Below are 26888 nucleotides of genomic sequence, written 5' to 3' on the forward strand. Positions count from 1 at the left end.
TTCACTTAGCATAATGTCCTCTAGGTTCATCTATGTTGTCCCAAATCGGCAGAATTTCCTTCTTTTTTAAGGAAAAAAATATACTCGTAAGTATACATCTGTTCCTGTATTTAAGTTGTTTTAAAGTTGAATTTAATTCCTTACCTCAAGAATGGGGATCAGAAATCATTTCTCCCAGCTCCACTTCCATAAAATGCCACCAAGGAGTCACACACAAATAGAAGATTAACTAGGAAGCTTTTTTAGAGAAAGAAAGACACACGTTAAACTCTCTGGTGCTGTAGATACAAGGACACAGACTAGAACTCTCTCATTCTCATGGGAAAAAGTTGGAAGGGATAATGCAGGCTTCTCAATGTTTCCACCCTGTTATGGGGGGGAATTGTGCTCCTCTAAATTCATTTGTTAAAGCCTGAGGCTGGGCACGGTGACTCACGCCTGTAATCCCAGCACTTTAAGAAGCGGAGGTGGGTGGATCACTTGAGTTTAGGAGTTTGAGACCAGCCTGGCCAATATGGTGAAACCGTGTCTCAACTGAAAACACAAAAATTAGCTGGGTGATGCACTCTTGTAATCCTAGCTATTTGGGAGGCTGAAGCAGGAGAATTGCTTGAACCCGGGAGGCGGAGGCTACAGTGAGCTGAGATCATGCCACTGCACTCCAGCCTGGGCGACAGAGCAAGATTCTGTCAATAAATAAATAAATAAATAAATAAATCCTAACCCCCACCCCCAGTACCTTAGAATGTGACTATATTTGGAGATGGGGCCTTCAGAGACGTAATTAAGGTAAATGCAATCTGATTAGAGTCCTTATAAGAAGAGATTAGGACATAGACACACAGAAGAAAGCCCATGTGAGGACACATCTACAAGGCAAGGAGGGGGGCTTCAGAAGAAATAAACTCTGCTGACATGTTGATCTTGGACCTCTAGCCTCCCAAAGTGTGAGAGAATACATTTCTGTTGTTTGAGCCACCCAGTCTGTTCCTTGTTATGGCAACCCTAGCAAACTAATACACACCCTAAACAATGGAGTGAGCTTCCTTGGGAAACCCATTCCAGACATAGCCCAAAGTGGCTTAGAGCACCCACGAAATTTATCTGAAGCCTTGTTCTATACACACAAATAAATATGGGTTCATATCAGACAGTTTAGTATAAAATATTTTAAATCAATTTCCAAAAAGCAAAATAGTCAAAGCCTGCCCCCAACCACCTCCGTATGAGGACTTGGGAGAGGGGCAGAGTGCATAAGCCTCAGCTGGGGTGTTGGGTGTTAAGAAACCTGGTCACTGGAATTTTCATTTGCCAATTGCAATTTTTAGGGGCCTTGGCTTTCTCATCTGTAAAATGGGGATTATAATATTCCTCAGGGCATCCTGCCAGATGTCTGTGAAGACTGAAAGTAATGATGGAAAAATTTTAGTTCGGTATCCCACATCTGCATCAACACCAACATACTCTGGGTTGCTCCAGTGAAAAAAGAAAATGAAGAAGAAAAAAAAATTACGTTTTAAGTTTAGGGATATTATAAGGGAATCTCTGTTGATCTAGGCGCATCCATTGTTGTATATCCTAACAGACGCACTTCTGGTTATTAGAACAAAATATGGTCAACACTCCTCCTCACCCTCTTTTCCTTCTGCTGTGGTAGGATTAGCTGCAAGCAACAGGCTGTCAGAAAGCGACATCTTGCGGCCTTTGTGGGACCTGCCCTCCGGGACACAGTACTTGGTGTTCTCAAACTCTTGTCAAGGGCTTAAAAAAAGCACAAAGCACTATTCCCTGTACAGGTTATTAATTTGACACCCTTAAATTCAGTATATTTTAAATGTTTGTCTAACCCATTCATTTAGTGAAAGCATGAGAAACTGATTTTCTATCAGCAAAATTATGTATTTGTGTTCAGTAGAAGTTTATTACGTGCACTAATAAAGCACTATACTTCAAACTATTTCGAGTTGTCTTCCATGTCAAAATGTTTTCTTCTCTTACAACAGGATAATTTTAGCTCTTTTACTAATGAAGGAGTAACTTACAGGAATGTGGTTATACAGTTTTATTAAAAATATGTTAGGCTTTCTTGTTAGGAAAATATATACTTCACATCTCTATTTTTTGAATACTATCATTATTAATTATTAGCATTATTTATGTTTATTTGACACATAGGATTTTCAAATACATATGTTTTAAAGAAATTAGGTTCACTTAAAACTATAAGTCATTTGCAAATGGGATTTCTCACTGATAGTTTTTCTATAAATATTGATTCAGACAGTGATTATCGGAAACTAGAGGAAAGAGAAAGAGAGTTTAGTTTTGCACGAATATCTCAAAATATAACACGATCTCAGAGGCCAAAATGGTCTCCCCAAGCTACCTGGCAGGATCATTGTAATAAATGACCTCTCCGTCAGTCAAATCTTGCTTGGCTGAACATAATGGAAATTCAGTTCTGCATGCCAAGCACAGCATTTAGGTACAGAACCTTAAGCAAAATATCTGACACTGCAGACATTGAACATTCTCCTATTTTATATTCCATCTCAAATTCTGAATGTGAAACAGATTCTGCAGAAGGAACTTCAGTTCCAGAGAAACTTTCTTTTAAAGTTATTGTATATTTTAAGAATGAAACAACATGGGGGCTATTTTTAGTTTAATTTTTATAAACCAGGCCGGGCGCGGTGGCTCAAGCCTGTAATCCCAGCACTTTGGGAGGCCGAGACGGGCGGATCACAAGGTCAGGAGATTGAGACCATCCTGGCTAACACGGTGAAACCCCGTCTCTACTAAAAAAATACAAAAACTAGCCGGGCGAGGTGGCGGGCGCCTGTAGTCCCAGCTACTCGGGAGGCTGAGGCAGGAGAATGGCGTAAACCTGGGAGGCAGAGCTTGCAGTGAGCTGAGATCCGGCCACTGCACTCCAGTCCGGGCGACAGAGCGAGACTCCGCCTCAAAAAAAAAACCCAGAGAAATGAAAAACTGGACTTCTGTGTTTTATGTTCTTGGCATGCTTGACAAGAAATGTAGCAAAGTCATTTAATGGGTAGAGAAAAGAAATTTCCAAGGGAAATTAGATATCAAATCTTGGCAGTATTTTCCTATATTTTTCTAATGTTTCTGGGTCAGGTCACCTGGATTTGAATTCTAGCTCCATCACTCAAGGTTTACTTGGAGTTAACCTCTCTGTGCCTGAGTTTCTTTGTATAATGATAACACCTATCCCATAGTGTTGTTATGTGACTATGTGAGATAAAACGTGCCAAGTGTTTAGCACAGGAAGCATTTAACAAATGTCAGCTACTAACAATATTATTATGAATTCTAGGAACTTTGCTTTGAGCTAATAGAAAACTCCCAACATTCCTTTGATTCAGGTTGTGGTTCAAACTTTTATTTTTATTCCAGGCTAGTTCAAACTCTTGTTTATTTTTATTTCAGGATAGCAGACAAGCTAGTTTTTCTCTCTGGTGCATATTCTGCCTGTTGCTGATTTCACTAAGTAACAGGAGACTCTATGCTCTCCTAGATAGGAGTCAACTAGATAGTAATGTTCCTTCAACAAGAAATAATGTCCCTTTCAAAATGTAAAATGGCCATTGGCCTGAAGAGGTGGTGTGGCTTCATGATCTGCCAGTGGCAAGTTCAAGGAACTGCCTTGCTCATTTCTGTTGAGTTCCCGGGGGTCTCGCTACAGAGCTGTGCCTTTTCTTGACCTCTTGTGCTGTTCACATGTGCTACAAATCTCAGGGCAGCTCACAATGACAGAAGGCACAGGGTGAGAGGGAGAAGTGAGGTGAACACAGCTCTATATCACTATTTCAAATGAAGGTTGACACCACAGAATGCAACAAAAGCCACTCACTCAAATGCCTACACAGAGAATACAGGTAATAATACATATGAGTTAAGTGGGCTGAGTGTAAGGGAAAAAAAGCTCTACAGTGTAGGCAGAATAACAAATGTCAATTGATACTTGGACACTGGGTATTAATAGGGAGTGGCGGAGGCTGTGTGAACCGAAGAACATATGTCCCATATAAAAGAGGCTCTCAGCTCTGTTATGTTTTACAAGAGAACTTTGAAATGCAGGTTTTATTTATACAATGATAATACTAAGAAGCAGCACAAAAACGCTTTGTAGGCAAACATTGAACTAGTAAAGAAAACACATCTGTTTCCTTCAAATGACATGTGTATCATCAATTTGCAACCTCTGCAACATGGGTCTTTGTTTCCATTTGTATCCATTTTGTATCCATTTCAGCCTCTCACCCGTTGCAGACATTCCCTCTCCAGTGTCCCTTTTGGAACCCTTCCTGTGATGGGCTGGTCCCTTCTTCACCAGGCTCTGCATTCTATTATGTAAACGGTTATGTTTACTGAGCTGACATTGTCTGTTTGGAATTTGCTGCAGTTTGTCCTCCTTTGATCCTTCGGAGAACTGAAGAGTAAAACAGCCTGTTTTTTTTTTTTTTTTTTTTGAGGCGAAGTCTCGCTCTGTCACCCAGGCTGGAGTGCAGTGGCACGATCCTGGCTCACTACAACCTCCGCCTCCCAGGTTCAAGAGATTCTCCTGCCTCAGCATCCTGAATAACTGGGAATACAGGTACACGCCACCACACCTGGCTAATTTTTGTATTTTTGGTAGAGACGGGGTTTCGCCACGTTGGTTAGGCTAGTCGTAAACTCCTGACCTCGTGATCAACCCGTCTCGGCCTCCCAAAGTTCTGGGATTACAGGCATGAGCCACCACACCTGGCCAGACAGCCTGCTTTATATATGACGGTTTCCCTAGGAAGTAACAGTTGTCATGCCATACTTCCCCATTATCCCCAAGTCTTCCTTAAACTGTGTCGCCCATGACATAGTTTCTAGGCTTAAACTTGTCACTATCCAGTTCCCTACCTCCAAAAGTGCTCCTTCAGAAACCTCATGGTCAGAACTGGAGGTTTGATGGCAGGGCAAACAAAGGCAGACATCTTGTAAATTTCTTCTCTGATATGCTAAGCAATGGGGACATCTGCCCTGCCAAGTCACACTTCCCCCTTTGGCACATATTTTGGGGTAATTAGGGAATGGGGAGAGGAAAAATATCACTTTTGCAAAGCTACGTGGAAAAGTAGAAGAATTTTACTGGGAAAGGCATTTGCTTCAAGTTGATGCATGGGATTTTTTACAGACGCTACATTTGCATTTAACCTGGGACCTCAGGTACTCTGAGGACTTCAAAGTCCACCCAGGAAGCCCACCTGAGAAGCCCACCCAGGAAGAGGAAGAAGTCAATCAGATCGGCTGTCTGGGAGGCCAGCAGTGGGTGCCAGGCACTTTTGGGGAGCACAAGGAATGCTGGGCAGAATCCAGCCTCCCTGAGGAAGGGAGAAGTATGAATAACTCACAACCAATGACCTTGAAAGGGTGGGAGAGGACATGGGTTGGGAATGTCATTATGGTTCCCAAGGCCTGCAGAGTCCCAACTCCTCTCCCCACCTTGTCCTCTCAGAACTTCTCACCTAAACCAGTCTTAGGACTTGTAAGGGGTGGAAGTGATGCCCTGAGGTTATGGTTGGAAGCTGTGTACGGAGGTAGGGAACACCTACGTGCTTGGATATGAGGCTTCCCCAGCTTTGAAGGATCTCACCTCTGGATGGAATTAGCAGTGGCTCCTTAGGACTAAATGGTTATGACTGCATCCAGTGGGACTACATATAGCGATATAAATATGTGAACGTATGCAATTTTTAAAACAAAAATGTTGTCATTCTTTACCCATTTTTCTTCATTGCATCCCTTCCCCCTTAATATTATATCATGGAGATCTTTTCAAGTCAATAGATATTAGATTTGCCTTATTCCTTTTAACAGCTGAATAGTATTCCATAGTATGACTGTATCTTCACATTCAGGTTATTTCTAATTGTTTCTAGTTATAAATAATGTTGCAAAGCCCATCTTTAAAAAAAAAAATAGACAAGAGGTCTCACTATGTTGCCCAGGCTGGTCTGGTCTTGAGCTTCTGGACTCAAGCAATCCTCCTGCCTCAGCTTCCTAAAGTGCTGGGATTACAGGCATAAGTCACTGCACCTGACATCCAACTTTATGCATATATCTTTTTAAACATTTTCTAATATTAATATAGAATATAGAACTAAAGTGGAATCGTTGGGCCTAAGAGAATGCCCACTGCTATGATTTGAATGTATGTGTCCCTCCGCAATTCATTAGGTTGGAAATAATACCCAATGTGATAGTATTAAGAGATGGAGCCTTCGGGGAAGTGATTAATCACGAGCACACTGCCCTCGTGAATGGGGTTAGTGCTCTTACAGAAGAGGCTGAAGAGGGCACCCAGTCCCTTTTGTTCTTCTGCCTTCTGCTACGTGAGGACTCACCAATAAGGCACCATCTTGGAAGCAGGGGCAAATCCTCCCCTGACACTGAAAGGGGACTTCATCAGTGGACTGACTTCCCAGCCTCCAGAACTGTGGGAAATAATTTTTTTTTTTTTTTTTTTTTTGAGATGGAGTCTCGCTCTCCCCCCTAGTCTGGAGTGCAGTGGCACAATCTCTGCCCACTGCAAGCTCCGCCTCCCGGGTTTACGCCATTCTCCTGCCTCAGCCTCCCGATCAGCTGGGACTACAGGCGCCTGCCACCACGCTCGGCTAATTTTTTGTATTTTTAGTAGAGATGGGGTTTCACTGTGTTAGCCAGGATGGTCTCAATCTCCTGACCTCCTGATCCACCTGCCTTGGCCTTCCAAAGTGCTGGGATTACAGGCGTGAGCCACCGTGCCTGGCCTGGAAATAAATTTTTGTTACTCATAATTACCCAATCTAAGATATTTTGTTGTAGCAGCAGGAATGGACTAATACACCCACTTATATTTTAATAGATACTGATGTCATGCCCACAAACAACCAACCATAATTTAAGCAGCAAGGAAAACAAAATCCAAGAAGATAATAAAGAGAAGAGCACACGTTAATGAAATCATATAGAAAAACACAGTAGAGATGCTCAACCAAGCCCAAACTTGTATTTTTTCAATAGACGAATAAAATAAAACCTTGTAACTTTAATTAAGCCAGAAAGAGGACGCATAACAATATAACATATGAAAAAGGGACATAATTACAAATGCAATGCATTAAAAAAAAAGCAAGTACTACAAACAACTTTATGCTAATAGTTTGAAAGCTTCCATGAAATAGACACGTTTCCAGGAAAATAAAACTTATAAAACTCACTTGTAAAGAAAAAGAAAACCAAACACATCTATAACAGTTGAAGAAACTGAATTAGTAGATTAAAATCAACCTACAAAACAGTTCTACTAAACGTTCAAAGAACTGACAACTCTAGGCCAGGCATGGTAGCTCACACCTGTAATCCCAGCACTTTGGGAAGCCAGGGCAGGAGGATCGTTTGAGGCCAGGAGTTCAAGGCCAGCCTGGGCAACATAGTGAGACCCCATCTCAAAAACAAACAAACTGACAATTCTAATGTTATACCAACTCTTTCAGAGACTAGAAAAAGAGGCAATATCCCCTCAAATCATTTTACTAGGCTAGTGATGACCTTGATTCCAAAGCCAGAATGAAAAAGAAAAAATAAAGGGTCAAATTTATTCATGATTTTAGATGCAAAAATCCTAAACAAAATAATGGCACACTTTATCTAGTAACGTATTAAATAAAAAATGACCTAGTTAGGTTTATCCTAGAAATGTAAGCATCAAATATATCTACTATAGCAAATCTAATAATGTAATTCACCAGATTAACAGATTAAAAGAGAATAACCACAATCAGTGCTGAAAAATAATTTATGAAAATGCAACACTCATTTATGATAGCAGCTGAGGGAAATGGATCATTCAATGTACCCCATTTGGAAAAGCAGACATGATTGGGGTTGGGAATGTTCCTTCACTAGAAGTGGTTGGAGGAGTCTTAACTCTTTGAGGCACAAATATGAAATGATGGACTTTTTCCCAGTGACCAGTTGGACTCTGTGGAACCCTCTTTCCCACTTGTAGGTTCTCTCAATAATATCTCAGGCTTCTCCCTTCATGTTGAGTTACCAAGCATCACTGGACAAAATGATAGACATCCAGATCAATGGAATAGAACTAAGAATCCAGAAATAAACCCTTGCATTTATAGTCAATTGATTTTCCACAAGAATGCTAAGACAATTCAGTGGAGGAAAGAATGATCTTTTCAATGAATGGTGCTAGGATAATTGACTACCCACATGCAGAAGAATGAAGTTGCATCCCTTACGCACACCTTACACACAAATTAACTCAAATGGATCATAAATGTAAGAGCTAAAACTAAAATCTCTCAGAAGAAAAATAGAAGTATTTGTGATTTGGGGTTAGGCAAAACCTTCTTAGATATGACAGCAAAAGCATAAGCAATAAAAGAAAAAAATAAGTAAATAAGACTTCATCAAAATTAAAAACTTTTATGCTTTAAAGAACATCCTCAAGAACATGAAAAGATAACTCATTGAATGGAAGAAAATATTTGCAAATCATGGATCAAATAAGAAACTTGTATCTAGAATACCTAACAAACTCTTACATCTCAATAGGAAGAATTCAAATTACTCAACTTAAAAATGGCGCCGGGTGCAGTGGCTCACGCCTATAATCCCAGCACGTCCGGAGGCTGAGGTGAGAGGATCACTTGGATCCCAGGAATTGGAGACCAGCTGGGCAAAATAGGGAGGCTCTGTCTCTACAAAAATAAAAAAATTAGCAGGGAATGGTGGCTTGCACTTGTAGTCCTAGCTACTGGGGAATTTGAAGTGGGAGGATTACTTTAAGCCCCAGGACTTCTAGGGTGCAGTGAGCCGTTATCAAACCATTGCATTCCAGCCTGGGCGACAAAGTGAGGCCCTGTTCCAAAAAAAAGGCAAAGGCTCTGAACAGACATTTTTGCAAAGAAGATATGTCAGTGGCCAATAAGTATGTGAAAAGATGCTCAATATCATTAACCATCAGGGAAATGCAAACCAAAACCACAATGAGATACTTCACATCCACCAGGATGGCTATGAATTTTTTAAAAAAATAAATAATAACAAATGTTGGTAAGGATAAGGAGAAATTGGAACCCTCATACATGCTGATGAGAATGTAAAATGGTGTAACTGCAGTGGAAAAATTTGGCAGTTCCCCAAAAAGTTAAAACTAGAGTTACCATACAACCCAGCAATTCCACTCCTAGTTATATCCCCAAGAGAAACAAAAACATTATGTCCACACAAAAACTTGTACTTGAATGTTCATAATATCATTATTCATAATAGTCCAAAAGTAGAAACAACTCAAATGTTTGCTAACTGATAACATGGATAATAACTGCATAAAGTAAAACGTATACACATACTATAGACTATATTAGGCAATAAAAGGTGAAGCAGTCCCGATCCATGCTGCAGTATGAATGCATTATTTTGTATTCATATTGATAATGAACACATGAATATTGAACACATTATCTTAAGTAAAAGAAGTCCATCACAAAGAACCACATATTGCAAGGTTCCATTTATGTGAAATGTCCAAACTTATAGAGACAGAAAGTAGATTTCACGGTTGCTTAGGCTGGGGGTACTTGGGGAGAAATAGGGACTGACATCTAACTCTTTTTGGAGTGATGAAAATGTCCCAAAGTTAGATTGTGGAGATGATTGTATGAATCTGTGAATATACTAAAAATTTTGAATTGTATACTTTAGTTCATTTTATTTTATTTTTTCAGGATTTCAGTCTGTTGTAGTGGCAAAATCATAGCTCACTATAACCTCAAACTCCTGGGCTCAAGTGATGCTCCTGCCTCAGCTTCCTGAGTAGCTGGGACTACAGGCGTGCGACCCCCACGCCGGGCTAATTTTTAAATTTTGTGTAGAGATGGAGTCCCCTTACGTTTTCCAGGCTGGCTCAAACTCCTGGGCTCAAGGGATCCTCCTGTCTTGGCCTCCCAAAGCATTAATTAGGATTATAGGCGTGAGCCACCATGCCTGGCTGAATTGCACCCTTTACAAGGGTGAATTGTGTGGTATGTGGATTCCATCTCAATAAAGCCATAAAAAGGAAAGAGTCTCCGGATGTACAAAAAAAAAAAAAAAAAAAAAAAAAAAAAAAAAAAGGCGCACTCTTCCCAAGCAGGCACTTGAGGCTTCCGTGGCTTGGGGCAGGGAGGGAGGTGATGAGGTTTGCTCTCCCGTTCTCTACTTTCTCTGAGACATCAGGGAAAGGAGGCAGGAGAGGGAAGAGGATCAGAACACTGCTTTATGTAACTCCCTGTGTGAGGTTACAGTCTTCTTTCTGCTGGCATCACTTCTTTTGTTCCTATCGGGCTGTCTGTTCCCTCTGCCAGGCAGGGGTCTGAGTGCTGGCTTTCCAGTGGGTCCTTCTGACATGATCCTCCGGTGAGCAAGTTCTGACTGAGCTTCATCCATCTACTTTTTTTCTCAGCCTCTTAGGATGAAGAAATTCTCCCAACCTTCCTCAGTGCTCACTCAACCCAGGGAAAACCCACATCTCCTTGCCACGCCACGCTGTGGGAATGCCACTAGCTACCATAGTGCTCCTTCCTCCGCTCAGCCCTCTTTCTCGACCTGCCTGGGCACTGGGCAGTTCAATGGCTCTGAAGTTTTCAAATGAAAGGCAGTGCCAGTCCCTTACTTGATGAAGGGGAAAGGGTCTGGAGGAATACTTAAGCTATCCCCGATCTTATGGAGGGAGGGGAACTTATCTAAGCCTTCCCGGCTCCCCATGGGATGAGAAGAGATAGCTGCTGCTCATGAATTCTGCTCTCACTTGCCTCCTCTTCTTCCCTGTGGTGGGGGTGACTAGTGAGAGAAAGTGGATGCTGTAGCGCTGGTTCTGCAGAAATCCTGTGAAATTATGACTTGCAGCAGCTCCCGCATGGAGATACCGGCCCACGTCTGAAGGTCCTTTGAACTCAGAATGGAAGCTCTAAAATCAAATCCAAGACTATGTGGCTTTTGCACTACTGAGTTATAACTAACCCCAGGTGGCCTTCTCCACACTTAGTGAGAAGATGGTGGCCTGCAGTTGCTTCTCCTCCCTTCACCCTCTACTGAGCAGTGGAAATGACTTGAGCTTTTAGGGATGTGTATGGGATATTTTCTCTAATTTTCAGAAACCATCTGCATGGAATCATCTTTATGGAAGAGGATATGGATTTCCTCTGATTGGTTGGGCCATCGTAGCAAGAATTAAAGAGAGAGGAGTTGAATGTGCAGGTTTCTGACACTCCTCCAATCTCAAAACTTTCCCTCCCTCCCTCCCTCCTTCTTTCTTCCCTCCCCACTTTCTTCCCTTTTTTCTTCTCAGTCCATTTTCTCATCAGTTTGTCTATAATCTCTTATTTCACAGAAACAACTCAGAGCTGGCTTTTCTCTGCAGATGGGGTGAACACCTTCCATCTTGCCTTCCCTGCCCTGGGATGCTGGCAGAGTCCTTCTGCTAGATCCTGGAGGCCTGGTTGAGTGGCCCAGGGTGAAGATCTGGGGTGGGGGCATCTAGTCAATGGGCAGCTTGGGCATAGGGCTTGTGTCTGCGTAGGTTCTTCTCTGCTGTGGCAGAGTTGCCAGCCTCCAGCCCTGAGTGAATCGGCCTCCTTCCTGATGTGGAGGTCGCCTACTTCTTCAACTAGTTTTGACCAACTCCCCACCTCCACCTCCACTCCCACTGGGGGGCTGGCACCTTCAGAACTGTGGCCACCACAGCCATGACAGGTGTCTGTTGTCACAGCCACCCAGGAGCTCTGGTACTGCCGTCATCACTGCCACTGTCACTGTTGCTCAACATGGAGCTGCCCCTGCTCCCCCAGGCTCCCCTGCCCTCAAAACCAGGTGTCCCCGAGGCCCAGGATCTCCCAGGGGCTGGTTTATGAGTCGGCCTGAGGAGGCCAGGGGCCTGGAGTGTATCTCCCGGTGTTGCTCTGAGCCACTGGTTTGCTCAACGGCTCCTCATGGTCATGTTGCCTGGGTCAGAGGCTCTCAGACTGGGGCCTAGAGCCTCAGATGATACCCTGGGTGAATCTTGGGGGTCTGCAAATCTTCTATAAAATGAAAACAAGGGGGATTTTTATTTCAAGATAATCTTTAAAAAAAACATATCCTGGGTCATCTGAATCCAGCTACTCGTGACTAGGGTTTAAAGAAGTGGTAAAGATGGTCTACTCTGGATCAGGCTGCTGTGTTCAAATTGTGACTCACTCCACATCCCAGCTGTGTGACCCAGGACAGCACTCACCCGCTGTGCCTGAGTGCCTTTAGCTGTCGAAGGGTGGTAATAATCGGTTCTGGTTCTGCCCTGGGGACCTGTGAGAGCTAAATGAGATTATGCTTGCAAAACACTTAGCCTGGGGCTTAATGGGCATCTGCACTCAATCACGACTCCAATTGTGTGTATTATCAGATGGCCCCACTATTGTCAATGGCTCATGAGAGAAAACAAACAAAGGTGGCCTTAATAGGGAAGTTGTATGTTGGAGTCCAGGGACAGCCCACTGATATTGCAGCATGCTGAATAAATGAAGTTTTCACAGAAGTTTAAATAAAGAAAAGCAGTGTGATAATTGAGTCATCACACCAGGCTGGCTGAAGTCACAGGAACATGCCTGGCAGCAGTCAGGGCTGTGCTCATGTGGTGAGCTGCCACTTATTTTTCGGCAAAACCTCATCTATCCCATTTTATCCATGTTGTTAACATGATTTTTACTGGCTTTTCTATTTTGTTTGGATTTTATATGAATGCTCTAAGCCTGAGTTTATATCTAGTTGGAGCACATTTCATAATTTAAGTCCACAGTTTGAAAGGGTGTCCATATGTCTCTCTCTCTCTCGCTTTCTGCTTTTTTCCAACAGGGTCTCACTCTGTTGCTCAAGCTGGAGTGTAGTGGTGCAATCAGAGCTCACTGCAGCCTTCAGTAACTTTCTTTATAAAAATAATTTAACTCAACACTAAAAAGGTGTCCATATGTCTCTTCTCTTCTTTTCCCTTTCTTTCTCTTTCTTTTTCTTTCTTTTCTTTCTTTCTCTTTCTTTCTCTCTTTCTTTCTTTCTCTCTTTCTTTCCTTTCTTCTCTTTTTTTCTTTCTCTTTTCCTTCCTTCCTTCCTCCCTTCCTTCCTTTCTTCCTTGTCTTCTTTCTTTCTTTCTCTTTCTTTCATCTTTCTCTTTCCTTTCTTTCATTCTTTTTCTTCTTTTTTTCTTTCTTCTTTCTCTCTCTCCCTTTCTCTCCTTCCTTCCTTCTTTCCTTCCTTCCTTCCTTCCTTCCTCCTCCTTCCTTCCTTCCTTCCTTCCTTCCTTCCTTCCTTCCTTCCTTCTTCCTTCCTTCCTTCCTTCTTCCCTCCCTCCCTCCCTCCCCTCCTATCTGTCTTCCTTCTCTCTTTCTTTTTTTCCCTTACTTTCTTGCTTCTTATGACCTGGTCTCACTTTGTGGCCCAGGCTGCAGTGCAGGGGCATAATCATAACTTACTGCAACCTTGAACTCCTGGGTTCAAGCAATCTTCCCACCTCTGCCTCCCAAGTAGCTAGGACTACGGGCATGTCACCAAGCCCAGATAATTAATTTTTTTTTTTTTTTTTGTAGAGACAGAGTCTCACTGTGTTCCCATGCTGGTCTTGAACTCCTGGCCTCAAGCAATCCTCCCTCCTGGGCCTCCAGAAGTGCTGAGATTACAGGTGTGAGCCACTATGCCTGGCCCTATTTTTTTTTTCATGTTTGAGAAACACTGTTTGGGGTCTTTTCCATTGGAATTCAGTTGGAGGGAAATCAGATGTATCTTCTCTTCGCACAAAAACCCCAACTTCACAATAGTGCCAGACTTCTCCAGTTACAGACATGGTGGACTAGGGTAGCCAAAAACAGCCACGACCTTGGAGAACAAAGATGGCCAAGCTAATGGCTCTTGAACACTGCCAGAGCCTTCAGGCTGGCAGCTTCTCCGATGTCATGTCATTCCTAAAGCTCTGAGTGTGGAGATTGTTTTGCCATCCAGTTGACCATTTATTGCTGGTCTTATTTTCTAGTATTTCTACTGTTGTATTCAGGATCTTTGAGATTTATGGCTCTATGGGATGACATGTTTCCTGTTGCTTATGTAACTTAGATGGAAGTAAGGGTGACTATGCCCTGTGAGATCTAGATGTGATTAATCCTAACTTTCTAGTCCTCCCATACTTGGCTCTGGAGAAGACCAGTGCCTCTCCAATGCTTCTGTGAATTTTGGGAGAGCTTATGGGCTCATGGTCACCTCTTGCTCCAAATTCCCACTTATGCAAATAGTATATATATAATATATGAAACATATCATATATAACATATAACATATACAATATACATTATATATAATATATACATATATACAACATATATGACACGATGTCATATATGTTGCCCAGGCTGGAGCGCCGTGGTGTGATCCTGACTCACTATAACCTCCATCTCCTGGGTTCAAGTGATCCTTCTTCATCAGCCTCCAGAGTAGCTGGGACTACAGGTGCGTGCCACCATGCCCAGCTAATTTTTGTATTTTTGTACAGATGGGGTTTCACCATGTTGGCCAGGTTGGTCTCGTATTTCTGACCTCAAGTGATCCACCCGCCTTGGCCTCCCAAAGTGCTGAGATTATAGGTGAGAGCCACTGCGCTCAGCCAGAGAACGTATTTTTCCCTCTGCATCTTGTGGCTGCTTCTTTTTTTTATCCTTACTCTGGTCTCTACCTAAACATAGAATTCACTCTTTTCCTTTATTTCCACTAAAACTCACAAAGCTTTTACTCATGTAGTAAATGTAACCAAAGGTTTAGGGACATTTTGCAGGAGGGAATGAAATAGAGGGAAGAGAGAGGTTTTTACTTCATGCAACACAAATGACTTAAAATCAAATATTCGACATCCCTATTCTTTTTTTTTTTTTTTTTTTTTTTGAGAAGGAATTTTGCTTTTGTTGCCCTGGCTAGAGTGCAATGGCATGATCTCAGTTCACCGCAAGCTCCACCTCCCAGGTTTAAGTGGGTCTCCTACCTCAGCCTCCTGAGTAGCTGGGATTACAGGCGCGTGCCACCATGCCCGGCCAATTTTTTGTATTTTTAGTAGAGACCGGGTTTCATCATGTTGGCCAGGCTGGTTGCGAACTCCTGACCTCAGGTGATTCACCCGCCTTGGCCTCCCAAAGTGCTGGGATTATAGTTGTGAGCCACTGCACCCAGCTGACATCCCTATTCTTAAAAGCTTTATAACCACACTGCCCTGTTACTTATCACCCACTGCTCTCTCATTTTTCTCTCCTTCTAACCCCAAATTTCTAGTTCTTTTTCTAACAGAATTGTTCTGCTGTCTCTCTTTTAGCCTTGTCTTTAGAATCTCACCTTGCCCCTAATATAGCATGTCAGGATGTTTTCCCTGATGGCGTTCTTCCTAGATGCAGTCTGTTGTGAGGAGATTAAGCTGTTGGCTGCCCCACTGTACCTACTAAAGCTGTTCACTTTACATTCCTCCTGTCTGGGAGTAGCACAAATATAAGCTTAGTGTTTACAAGACACTTTCTCCTACATGAGCCTCTTTGGCGGTCAGAGAATCTCTGAGTGAGGTATCATGTCCATTTTACAGATGAGGGATCAGAAGCTCAGAGAGGTGGAATCATTCAAAGCCATGCAGCCAGGTAAGTGAAGGTGTAGGAATTTGCAACCAGACTGATGATTTTGAGATGTAACGCACGTCATCACACACAGACAGGATGCATGCTGTCTGATTACGCAGCAATCTGAAGTCACATGGATTCCATGGTAAATGATGAACACACAACAACCTAGTTGTCCTTGGTGCAGCCACAGCAGCCCCTGCAGATGCATGCATTCCACAGAATTGGGCTGCTAGTTGTCTCCCTCTCCCCTCCTCTTCTTTCTGTCTTTTGTTGGCTAGTTTTTATTCACTTTCAGGTCTAGGTATAGAATTGGCTACATAATTTGTGGGCTTCTGTATGAAATTAAAGTGCTAAGCCCTGGGCTGGGTACGATGGTTCGTGCCTGTAATGCCAGCACTTTGGGATGCTGAGGTGGGAGGACTGCTTGAGCCCAGGTGATCAGGACCAGTCTGGGCAACATAAATTTTTTTAAAATTTTATTTTTTAGAGAGATCTCATCTCTCTAAACAATAAAAAATTATCCAGGCGTGGTGTTGCATGCCTGTAGTACCAGCTACTCATAGGCTGAGTTGGGAGGATGGCTCAAGCCCGGAGGTCAAGGCTGCAGTGAGCTGTGATCATGCCACTGCACTCCAGCCTGGACAACAGAGTGATAACTTGTCTCAAAAATAAACAAGTAAATAAAAAATAAAAATAAAATTCTAAGCCTTTTCAAAAGTTATTTAGAATTTCAAAATAGTTACAGCAGAGCATTAAGCTGAACATGAGGCCCTTTAAAAACTGTATAGGTTGTAAACCCCCAAAACTAGCCCTGTTTGGAGGTTATGTCCCCCAGGACACATGCCCAGTCTGGAGTAGGTTCTTATCACATGCTATTGTCATTTCTTCATTAAGCATCTGTCTTCCTATTAGTGTGTGAGCTTCTTGAGACCTATATCCTGCTCAGTGTTCACCTGGCACCTAGCACAGGCCTTGGCAAAGATCAGGGGCTCAGTGGATGCCCCACTGAGGGTTTGGGGCTCCAGAAGGTGGGACCTGGAGGAACCAGTGAATTGTCATCTCTGGGCAGGACCCACTCAGGACCACGGACAGGGGAGACCAAGTATGATGGAGTGAGCCCCTGGGGTTTGCCAGGGGTTTCAGATGTGGGGTGGAGGCAGAGGAGGGACCAATTTTCTCTTCCAGAGAGTGTTAATCATTTACTGTCCAGTACCTCACAAACCTTGCTCCTCAAGGCTAAGGGATGACAAGCCAAGGAGGTAGGGGACAGGCAGGTGACAAGTGCTGGGCACACAGCTTGGTGCCAGCCCTCTGGCCCTCAGCCTGGCTCCTTGACCCTTCTTTAGCCTCCTGAGGCTTCTTAGCCCCATCTTCCCTTTGGGTATCCTTACCTACCTCCCTGTTCAGCAGCGTGTGTGAGGCCAGTGAATATCTCCTGCATGTCTGAATATCTCCTGGTATCTCCTTAATACCAGGAGAGTTTCAGAGAACAGTGAACCCCTCGTGGAGCCCCTCTGCATCCCACCGATTTCTTTTGGTTCTAAGTGACAGAAACCCTACTCTATGTAAGCGGAAAAGGGTATGTATTAGTTTAAAACCTAGAAGCTCAAGGATGGATGTATTTTTAGGTATCACTGGTCCTTGAGTCCAAATGATGCAATGAGAGCTCAGTTTCTCTCTTTTCATTGCCCTCAACATGGAGGGCAAGATTTCAAATTTCTTAAAAACGGCAGGGGAAAGCTTTGATTGGCTGGGCTTGGTTAACGAGCATATCCCTGAACCAATCCTGTGTCCAGAAGTGGAAGCAAGGGCAGCCCTCCAGATTTTCTCCCTGCTGCTTTCCCCCAAAAGTAGGGCAGTGCTTCCAGAGGAGCTGTAGGAAGGCAGAGGTGGTTGCTGGAGAGGCAGAGGTGCTGATGGCCGCCAGTCTGCTTTTTACAATCTACCCAGCACCACCTCCTCTCCCCAGCACTGGCTTCTAGGTCTGTGGATCCTGATTCTTGTAGAGAAGAAATTGCTGAGCACAGGGAACTGCCTGGAAGGGCAGGCCTTGGCTGGTGCCCCAGGCTTGCTGTTTCCAGAACCCTCTCCCATTCTTCCCTCAGAGCGGATCCCAGTGTTGTCTCCACATCCCAGGGTGAGGAGACCCCCAGACAGAGCTTTCTAAGAGGGCTTCAACTCCAGAAAGCCTTTCTTTGAGGTTGGGAAATACCCTTTTATTTTATTTTATTTTTAACTCAGAAGTGAGGCAGTCATAACAAAAGGAAGACAGAATGCTTTTGAAGAAGAATGAAGAGCAGTGAAGTGCACCATTGCTGTCTGGGCTCTTCCTGCTCATGGCCAAGCAAGGCATCACTTCAGTGATGTGACAAGGAGCATCTTCAACACTTGGGGCATTTCTCTCTTTCAGATGTGTTAAGAGGAGAGACCAAATGTTGTCTTGGCTGACTCCATATTTAGTGAGGCTATATAAAAATTTCTCAGTCTGTGGTAGCTGAGAAATGGCTCTATGGGGGCAGTGTCTCACTGCTGTGGTTGCACTACCTGTGGTAGAATAGGTTGGGAAGTAGACTGAGAAGAGCTGAGTCTCAAAACCAGGACATCTGGGTTCCATGCTGGCCGTCTCGTGACCTTCTGGTTGACCTTGGCTCATTGCTGGGCCTCCGTTTCCCCATCTGTACTAGCAGGGGCTGGGCAAGATGACCACTGCCATCCTTCTCTGCTCTAATTTCTGTGAGTCAGGGTCAGGTAGAAAAGGAAGACCACCTAAGATTCTGGTTGTTCCTGCCTTTGCCACAGCCTTATTAGGTGACCTTGGGTACGTATTCTTCATGTTGGGCCTGTTTCCCAACCTTGAACAACCCACATCCCGTAGGAAGGCTGCACGAGCAGGGGTGTGGAGCAGCAGGCGCTGAGCAGGGGTCTCTCGGGCCAGGATTCAGACAGCCTGCTCCTTGGGAGGCTCCACGTTGAGGATCCCATGTCCCGGGAAACTCCAGTCTGGGACCGGCCCTCCAGTGGAGTCTGTGAGTCCAGTGCCCCCATTTCTAGGACTGCACCCAGTCATATGAACTTCGGGCCTCCCCAGCCTGCTGTGGCCACCTCTGCTTTTGCTTTGCCTTTTAGGCCCAGCAACCAATGTGGACACGCCTCGGTCAAAATGTTCAATTGTGCAAAGCCTTCAACGGGCCTCGTTGAAGCCCGTTCTGAGCCACGGGGAGGAACTGCCGCTCAGTGGAACGTCGTGGAAGCAGACATGAGTCCCATCCTCAGGGAGCTCAGGGTCCAGAATGGGGAGGGGACAGCGTGGGCATGTACCCAGTACCATAGAGAGGGGCAATGTCCTCAGTCCAGAGCTAGGAAGATCCCATTGAAGGGGATCTAGAGAGATGAGTCAGAGCTGCCAGCTGAGGCCCAGCACCCTGGAGAAATAAAACAGTCTTTGGGGTGGTTCCACAGGCTCCAGGGGGATGGGGTGATGAGGCTAGAATGGAGCATGGGGCCAAATCTCGACAGGCTGGCAAGGCCCCGAAGGGGAGTCGGGGCTGGGGAGGTCGTGGATTTTCCATATTAGTTAAGAATCTTGGGATTGCAAGTGATGGGAACCCAGCTTGAACTAACCTAGGCAAAAAGGGCAACGTATCAGAAGAACAGAGAATCCAAGGAAGGCCTGAACAACTGAACAGGTGAGGAGAGGCCCAGAGTGCCTTTAAACCTCCCGAAAACAGCTGGCGGAAATCCTGGGAAGTGCTCTGATTGGCTGGTCTTGGATAATGAGCATATTTCTGAACCAATCACTATGTCCGGGGGTGGGAGCAAGGATGGTGGGAGCAACATTCAGTTCCAATAGGTCCCCTTCCTTACCAAAATCAGGCCTGTGCTTTCAGAGGAGCGTGGGAAGGGACGGCTAACCAGGTACTCTGACACCATCAACTCAGCTCTTGGTCCTGATTGTCTCTCTGTTGGCTCCATTTTTTTTTTTTTTTTCTGTTTCATGGCAGACTAAATTTCTCTACGTGGAGGAATCCTGAGGAAGTGATTTACCGGCCCAGCCTGGGTCAGGTTCCCACCCTCAAATTAATCAGCTGTGGCCAGAGTTGGGGGTCACCTGGTAACAGGGAGGCTCTGCCGCTGTCCGCAGGAGGCTGGGATGGGCAGTTTATGAAGGCAGGGACAATGCGGAGCAGGCAACCCCAGAATTGTTCCCTGAGTTTCCAAGCGGAGGAATATGGCCCGATCTAACCTGCATTTTGGGATGAGTAGGCATTAAAGACGACAGGTTTTTTCCTTTTATTCATAAAAACAAATTTGCAACAATTTATTAAAAATCGATACCATGCAGTAGGGGTACGAGAAATTCCTCATTTACATTTGATTCTGGCAGTTCCAGTCTAATTTAAAGCGTTTGCGCACTAACATCATTGGAAAATGCCTTCAGGCCGAAGCCTCTTCAGAGATGGACGGTGTGTTTGGTGCATATAAAAGAACAGAACCATTAAATAGCTAGAGTCACTTCTGTGGGTCTTGTTATTTTGAGAGGAAATTAAAAAAAAATGGGTGAACCTACAGTATCAGTAAGACAGAGAATGTACTTCGTGAGTTAACCTAGAAGACGGCGCACGCTTAGGAGTCACAAAGGGTTACAGACGCACAGGCTCACCTCCGACAGTCCAATACTTTTGTTTGTTTGTTTTCCTGGTATGCTGGAATAATATTTCTACAGGTATTTTTTTTGTGTGTGTGTGTGTATACATTATGTACAGTTAATTGTCTCTTTCCCTTTGAAAAATTAATGTGGTCCTTTAAATTAAATTTGGTTTTGGTGAAATCAAGAAAGCAAGTAAATACTGGTAATACACAGTGAGTGACAACACCGATTTTTAGTGCCTAAACAGAGAATGACTTCAACTTGACCTGTGATGTGTTAACATTTTTTTTTCCCTAAAAGCTACAGTACCTCCATAACCTCTCTTTGGGGAAGGGGAGCAGAAAGCTATGCTACGTGAAATAGGGTGCTTTGAAATGTTGGCGACGGTAAGATTCCTGTGGGCCCTTTTGTCAAAGCCTGGTGGAGAAAACAGTTTATTCCTGACTGCAGTGGTTCTGGGAAGAGATTATTGCCTGCCTGTTGAAGCTGCCAATAGGTTGCTTTAGGGAGTGAGCCAGCTGCTCAGTTGTGCAGACATCCTGGACGCTGTCATTCGGGCCTTTCTTGAGCAAAGAATGAACCTGTCTAGGAATGTCAGAAAAGTCACTGGGAGCCTCCCTCCAGCCTGGATGTTCTGGGTAGAGGGCTGTGCGGAAAGCTTCTCTGGGCCACAGCCCCCGCTGCAGGGAGGGCTGAAGGTCAGAGTCATACTCATACCTCACGGGTCAGGGCGGCTGCACTGTTTGGTACAAAGTTTTCCTGGACAAGATCAAGTTTCAATCCTCAGAGTGACCTTGTGAGGTAGGCAGGACAGGTGTTATTTCAACCCCAAGTTACAGAGGGGAAACTGAGGCTCAGAGAGACACTAGTGACCTGATCAAGGTCACGCAGGGAGTGGGCAGGGGACTGAGGACTTGAACCCAGGTCTGTCTGACTCACAGGCCAGTGCTCTTAGGGGCTCAATTAAAAGGGAAGAATTATCTTATGAATGAGAATCAATCTGCTGACTGATCACCCTGGTGATCCCAAGGGGAGAGCTCACTGGCTTGTCTGGATGGAAGGCTGCCTTCTGGAAGCCAAGGCAAGCCCTCAGCCAGCAACTCTCTCCCCTATGTCTACAGGGATGTCTTTTACAGAATGCCTCCGATTCACTTTGGTCAGAAACAAAGTTAGTGGGAAAAAAGAAAATCCCAGCCAGCCCTTGGGCCCTGGTGAGAGAGGTTAAAGTGCACAATCTTTCTTTATTGTATTTGCTGGGAACGGACATTCCATGATTAGCTCGGGTGGTCCCCCTGGTTACTGGGAGCACCCGATAGGAACACAAGGACGTGGCCAACGTGGTGGGTGCATGACAGACTGTCGGTGAATGCTGCAGAGCGTGTCTGCAGTGACGTGCCCTAAATCCCCACGGTCCCCAGAATGGGTGTTATTGTGTTAACGTGTGGCATTTACCAGAGTAACAAACATCTCATTGGGTGACACAGGTCCCATCAGGAGCATGTAAGTCAGCCTGCTGCGGTGCCCCAGTGCTCTGCCTGCCTGCGCCAGGGCTGTACCTGTCTGCGCTCCTGCAGACTCCCTGCTCCAGGAAGGCTGGGGTCGGCTGGCCTGGCAGCTGGGGGCCTGGTGGCCCTTCCCACCTCCTCCCCCAGAGTGGAGAAGGGCTAGCCTGAGGGGTCACAGCCGGTGATGTGTGTGCAGAGTGCAGAGGCGGTTTCTTCAGAAGCCTCTTGCCTCCTCCCAAGGCTGCTTGAGTCACTCCGTGACTTCCAGCTGGAGTTCTAGTGCCTCTCTCCTTGTCTAGATTTTTTTTTTTTTTTTTTGCAAGTTTGATATCCCAGCTCCTCCTTGTTTGCAGATGTTAAGGAAGAAGTCCCATTTCCATTCCTCTTCTTTGTGAAGAAATAAGAACTTCACAAATAAGGCTCGAGGTCAGGTGCCAAGTCTCCCCCTGCCCCGTCCTGTCCACCTGAGTGCCATCCGAGTGGTCCTGAGAGGCCAGCCATGGTGCCCAGCTTCTCCGCAGCCAGAGCCGACAGTGTTTTTGCAGCAGACGCCTCTGCCCAGTGTGGTTCTGTCACGGGGGAGGCCCCGGGCCCAGGCCTCCCACCCTTACAGGCCCGAGACCATGACTCGGAAGGAGGGTGGCACATGTCTGTGGCGGGGGCTGGCGGTGGGGCTGACACAGGGGCTGACACAGCTGGCGTCCACGCCTCCGATGGATGGGAGGTAGGCGTGGTGGAGGATGGGGAGCTGGAGGGACAGCCGACGCTGGATGCTGGAGAGAAGGAGAGGGAGGAGTGTTAGTGTAGGCTAGCTGGGGGCTCACCAGAAAGTTCCTTGGACTCGCTTTGGCTAAAAAATCTGATGACAGGAGTATATTTTTCTCTGAATCCAAGATCTGTCCATTCAATCATCTAACCATTCAGCCATCCAGCAGGTATTTAATGAGGGCCCATATGTACCAGCTACTGCCCTGGGAATAACCAGGGAGACTGGAACAAACAAGGGAGATGAGTCTTCTTGAGCTTTGGTCCAGGATTTGGTGATTATTATAAATGTCCTAGCAGAAAAGATGCTCCTTGACTTACGATGGGTTACATTCCCATAAACCCATTGTAAGTTGAAAATATCGTAAGTTGAAAAATGCATTTAATCCACCTAACCTACCAAACATCCTAGCTTAGCCTCGCCTACCTTAAATGTGCTCAGAACACTTACATCAGCTTACTGTTGGGCCATGTCATCTAACACAAAGCCTATTTTATAAAAGAGTGTTAAATATCTCATGCAATTTACTGAATACTGTACTGAATGTGTATCACTTTCACACCATTGTAAAGCTGGAAAATGGTAAGTTGGAGACTGTATTACTAAGGACAAGGTTTTGCCTTTGTAACAGGGTTTTGCTGCAAACCAGACATTTCTCCTTCTCTACTCTTACAAACCTCCACAGGGCTTTCAGTTCCGTCCCTGAAAGACTTCTCACCTGCTCTATCCTTCCTCTCTCCCCTCTGCCTCTGCTTTGCCCAGGACCGCATCTCTTCTTGCTGGGCCAATTCCCACAGGCTTTCAGCTTCTTTGGTAACTAGTGTTATCGTTCCAACACTAGGAAGCCAAGGAAGGGAAAAAAAGGACACTGATGTGATATTCGGGGCTCCCTAAGTTCTGTCTCTGGATCAGAAGTTTCCAGGTGAATCTTCCATTCTCTCCACCTGTAAGCCCTGCCCTCTGGCAGCTAGTTTCCCTGGAAACCCTGCTTCTGGGTGCTCTTCTGCTGTTTTCCTCCTGCAAGACTCTTTCTCTGCTTCCTGACATCATGAACTGTGTTTCCTTCAAGATCCAGTTTAAATATCACCTTGTTTGTGCTCACTGTCTGCTAAGAGAACCCTTCCTCTGCTAAGCAGAACCCTTGGTAAATACCCAGAAATGAAGCCAGAAAAAGCTGGAGGCAAGGTGGAGCTGGGCGTGGGTTAGCAAATGATGGAGGAGCAGCAAGGGAAAAGGGAGCTGCCCTCTGACTCCCTTCTCATTGCCACACCCTTCTGGTCTTAATGACTGTCATGTCACTTTGTTGAAAAGGCTGCTTGCGGCAAATGTGCCCAGGTGACTGCTTCTCTGCTTGGCTCAGCCGCCTTCTTGCACAGCTCTCCATGGGTGCAACTTTCCTACCGCATTCCTTGAGAGAAGGGACTGAGTTTTTATGGCTTCTTGTGTTCCCAGTCCCTGACCACTCACGTGCAAAAAAGCAAAGCACAAAAACCCCAGATCTTAACAAACACCCAATAGGCAAAAGAAATACTGCTATTCCCATTATAAAGAAGAGGGAAGAGTACAGAGTTCAGGAAACTTCCCCATGGAAACAAAACCAGAACTGAGGAAGTTGGAATTCTTGCTGCTTCTGTTCAACCACATTGTTTTGTGGTGGAGGCAAATCAATTCATGGGGGCAGCCTTATGCCAGCTGGGTGTGCCCTTGGGGTTCATTTAGGTCACTGGTTGGTTCTGAGATAGATGAGTACAGATGAAGTGCTGCCCACATTTTCCAGAAAGACTCCTCCCAAGAGACACCTCACAGGTATGCATGGAACTACAGTGTTGGAGACCTCATTCTGAAGTTAAAGTTGAACCTGTATAATGTCAGCTGAAGTCTGTGTCTTAAGGCAAGATCATGCTGGCAAGAAGTCCAGGACAAAAAGGGAAGAATAAACTTTGACTTGGGAAAAGGGTGCCCTGTTCAAGAAGCCAGGGCAGGGCTGTCTGCCTAGGCAAGGTGGGTGCTGGGGTTGTCAGAGCATTCTTCTGTCTGTGAGGATCCTGTTCACCTTTCCTTCATTCAACAAATGCTTGTCAAGAACCTACTCACTGGCAGAACCTGTGTTTGGTGCAGGGGACACATGAAGGACTCATACCTTACTCTCAAGGTGCTTACACTCTACTGGAGGCAACTGCTAGGCAAACTGCTGACAAATTCCATGTAACTCTCACTCACTGTCCTGGACGGTAAGCTGGCCAGGCCTTGGAGCTAGTTGGGTTGATACGCTATTAGCTCTAATACTAAGGAGCCCCAAATGATGCTGCAATTGGTGATTTGGCTGCTTTTGCTGGTTCCTTATTGCTTGTCACTTCCAGAGGCCAAGTTTCAAAGTTTGTATTTCTTTTCTTTTCTTTCTTTTTTTTGAAACAGAGTTTCACTTTTGTTGCCCAGGCTGGAGTGCAATGGCTCGATCTCGGGATCTCGGCTCACCGCAACCTCTGCCTCCTGGGTTCAAGCGACTCTCCTGCCTCAGCCTCCCGAGTAGCCAGGATTACAAGTGTGGGCCACCATGTCCAGCTAATGTTTTTGTACTTTTAGTAGAGATGGTGTTTCTCCATGTTGGTCAGGCTGGTCTCGAACTCCTGACCTCAGGTGATCCGCCCACCTTGGCCTCCCAAAGTGCTGGGATTACAGGCGTGAGCCACTGCGCCCAGCCCAAAGTTTATATTTCTAACTTCTGCTTCCGATGTGCTATAAGATGGGAAGGCCTAAAGCCTAAAGCCTGTGGGAACAAAGCTAACAGAGATGTTCAGGTCTTTGCTTAGATATGACCATCTCATTAAGTCTTCTCTGACCACCCTATTTAAAATGACACTCCCTGACCCCCTTCTCTGCTTTTTCTCCAAAGCTCCTATTGTTTGACATGCCATATTTCGCTTTTTTATTAAGCTATCACCCTTCTAGATAGAATGGAAGCTCCATGAAGATAGGAATTTTAGTCCGTTTTCTTCACTGCTGTAACCCTAGCACCTATGCCTGACATACAGGAGGTCTCAGTAAACCGTCAAGTAAATGCATTTAGCAAGGTTAAATTTTACACGTAACAAAGGCAGTGTCCTGCAGTAGAGAACATTGGATTTGATGTTGGACAGATGTGAGTTCAAGTCCTATTTCCTGCATGTAGCAATTGAGTGAGCTTTGGCAAGTCACCTCCTCTTTTTGAATATTAGTTTATTCATCTGTAAAAAGAGCATTGTAATTGGACTTCATCATGGGATGGCTGTGGAAAGCAAATAAAATAATGGATGTGAGAACATGGTGCAAATTGCAAACTCTTGTGCGGGAGTGACGTATTTAGTCTTCAGTTATAATTCTCAAGGAGAAGGTACTTACTGTTCTGGAGAGTTTATATCTTCTATAGGATCTTTGCACGTTCGAGAGGGCTCTGTTGTGTTCCACTGTAGCTGGGGATTTTGATCGAGGTGATTTTTTAAAATGGCCTTTCCTCCATCTGAATGCAAAACAATACCACAACACGTTCTGTTAACTTAGTTTTTAAAAATCAACAATGCAACTTTTTGTAGGATGATACCCCAGGAGAGAGAATGCAAAAGAGCCCATTATCCCTCCGTGTTCGTTAAGCTGAGGTCTGTGTAGCGGCTCTCCCGGGACCCAGGCAGTGAGCTGAGAAGCCTCCAGCAGTCAGCAGTCAGGGATGGAAGCAATGTGCTGGGGATTTGTGTGGCATGCCCCGCGTTCTCCTCTCCAAGAACAAAAGGGGAAAATCAAGTCGACTAATGTAGGAAACATAACTTAGAAACAAGAGGTTCTAACATTCTTTTCCACGGGCACATAGGGATGTAATGACAAAGAAAAAAACTCCAAGGTATATTTTTCATAGAGCAGCAAAGATTGCAAAGAGAAAGAATAGTCAGTAAACTGCTGGTGGGAGAATAAATGGACATCATCTTACTGGTGGGCACTGTTGATCTGTGTCAAACACCATAAAAGGACCTACTTTTTACCCAGAATTTCTACTTCTTGAAATTATCCTAAGGAAATAATTAAGGATCTATGCAAAGAGATATACAAGATGTTCAACCTTGGCATCTCTCTTTTTTTTTTTTTTAGATGGAGTCTCACTCTGTCACTCAGGATCGTGCCACCAGTGGCATTATCTTGGCTCACTGCAAACTCCACCTCCTAGGATTAAGTAATTCTCCTGTCTCAGCCCTGAGCAGCTAGGACTACAGGTGCATGCCACCATGCCCAGCTAATTT

The 26888-nt window shown here is 44.9% G+C and overlaps 1 protein-coding gene across 1 annotated transcript in view; it reads right to left on the reverse strand.

Moving 5' to 3' along the window:
• Window positions 1–19970: 19970 nt before the first annotated feature.
• GABBR2 (gamma-aminobutyric acid type B receptor subunit 2) overlaps window positions 19971–26888 on the reverse strand; it is a 420626-nt gene continuing 413708 nt past the window's right edge. Inside the window, exons 18-19 of the mRNA XM_010357632.2 lie at window positions 26002–26119; window positions 19971–22630 (exon numbers count right to left, since the gene is read on the reverse strand). Coding sequence (XP_010355934.2) covers window positions 22465–22630; window positions 26002–26119 — 284 coding nt within the window. The 3' untranslated portion in view covers window positions 19971–22464. The remainder of the gene's footprint in view (window positions 22631–26001; window positions 26120–26888) is intronic.

This window comes from Rhinopithecus roxellana, chromosome 16 (genome assembly GCF_007565055.1).
Source record: "Rhinopithecus roxellana isolate Shanxi Qingling chromosome 16, ASM756505v1, whole genome shotgun sequence".
Classification (NCBI taxonomy): domain Eukaryota; kingdom Metazoa; phylum Chordata; class Mammalia; order Primates; family Cercopithecidae; genus Rhinopithecus; species Rhinopithecus roxellana.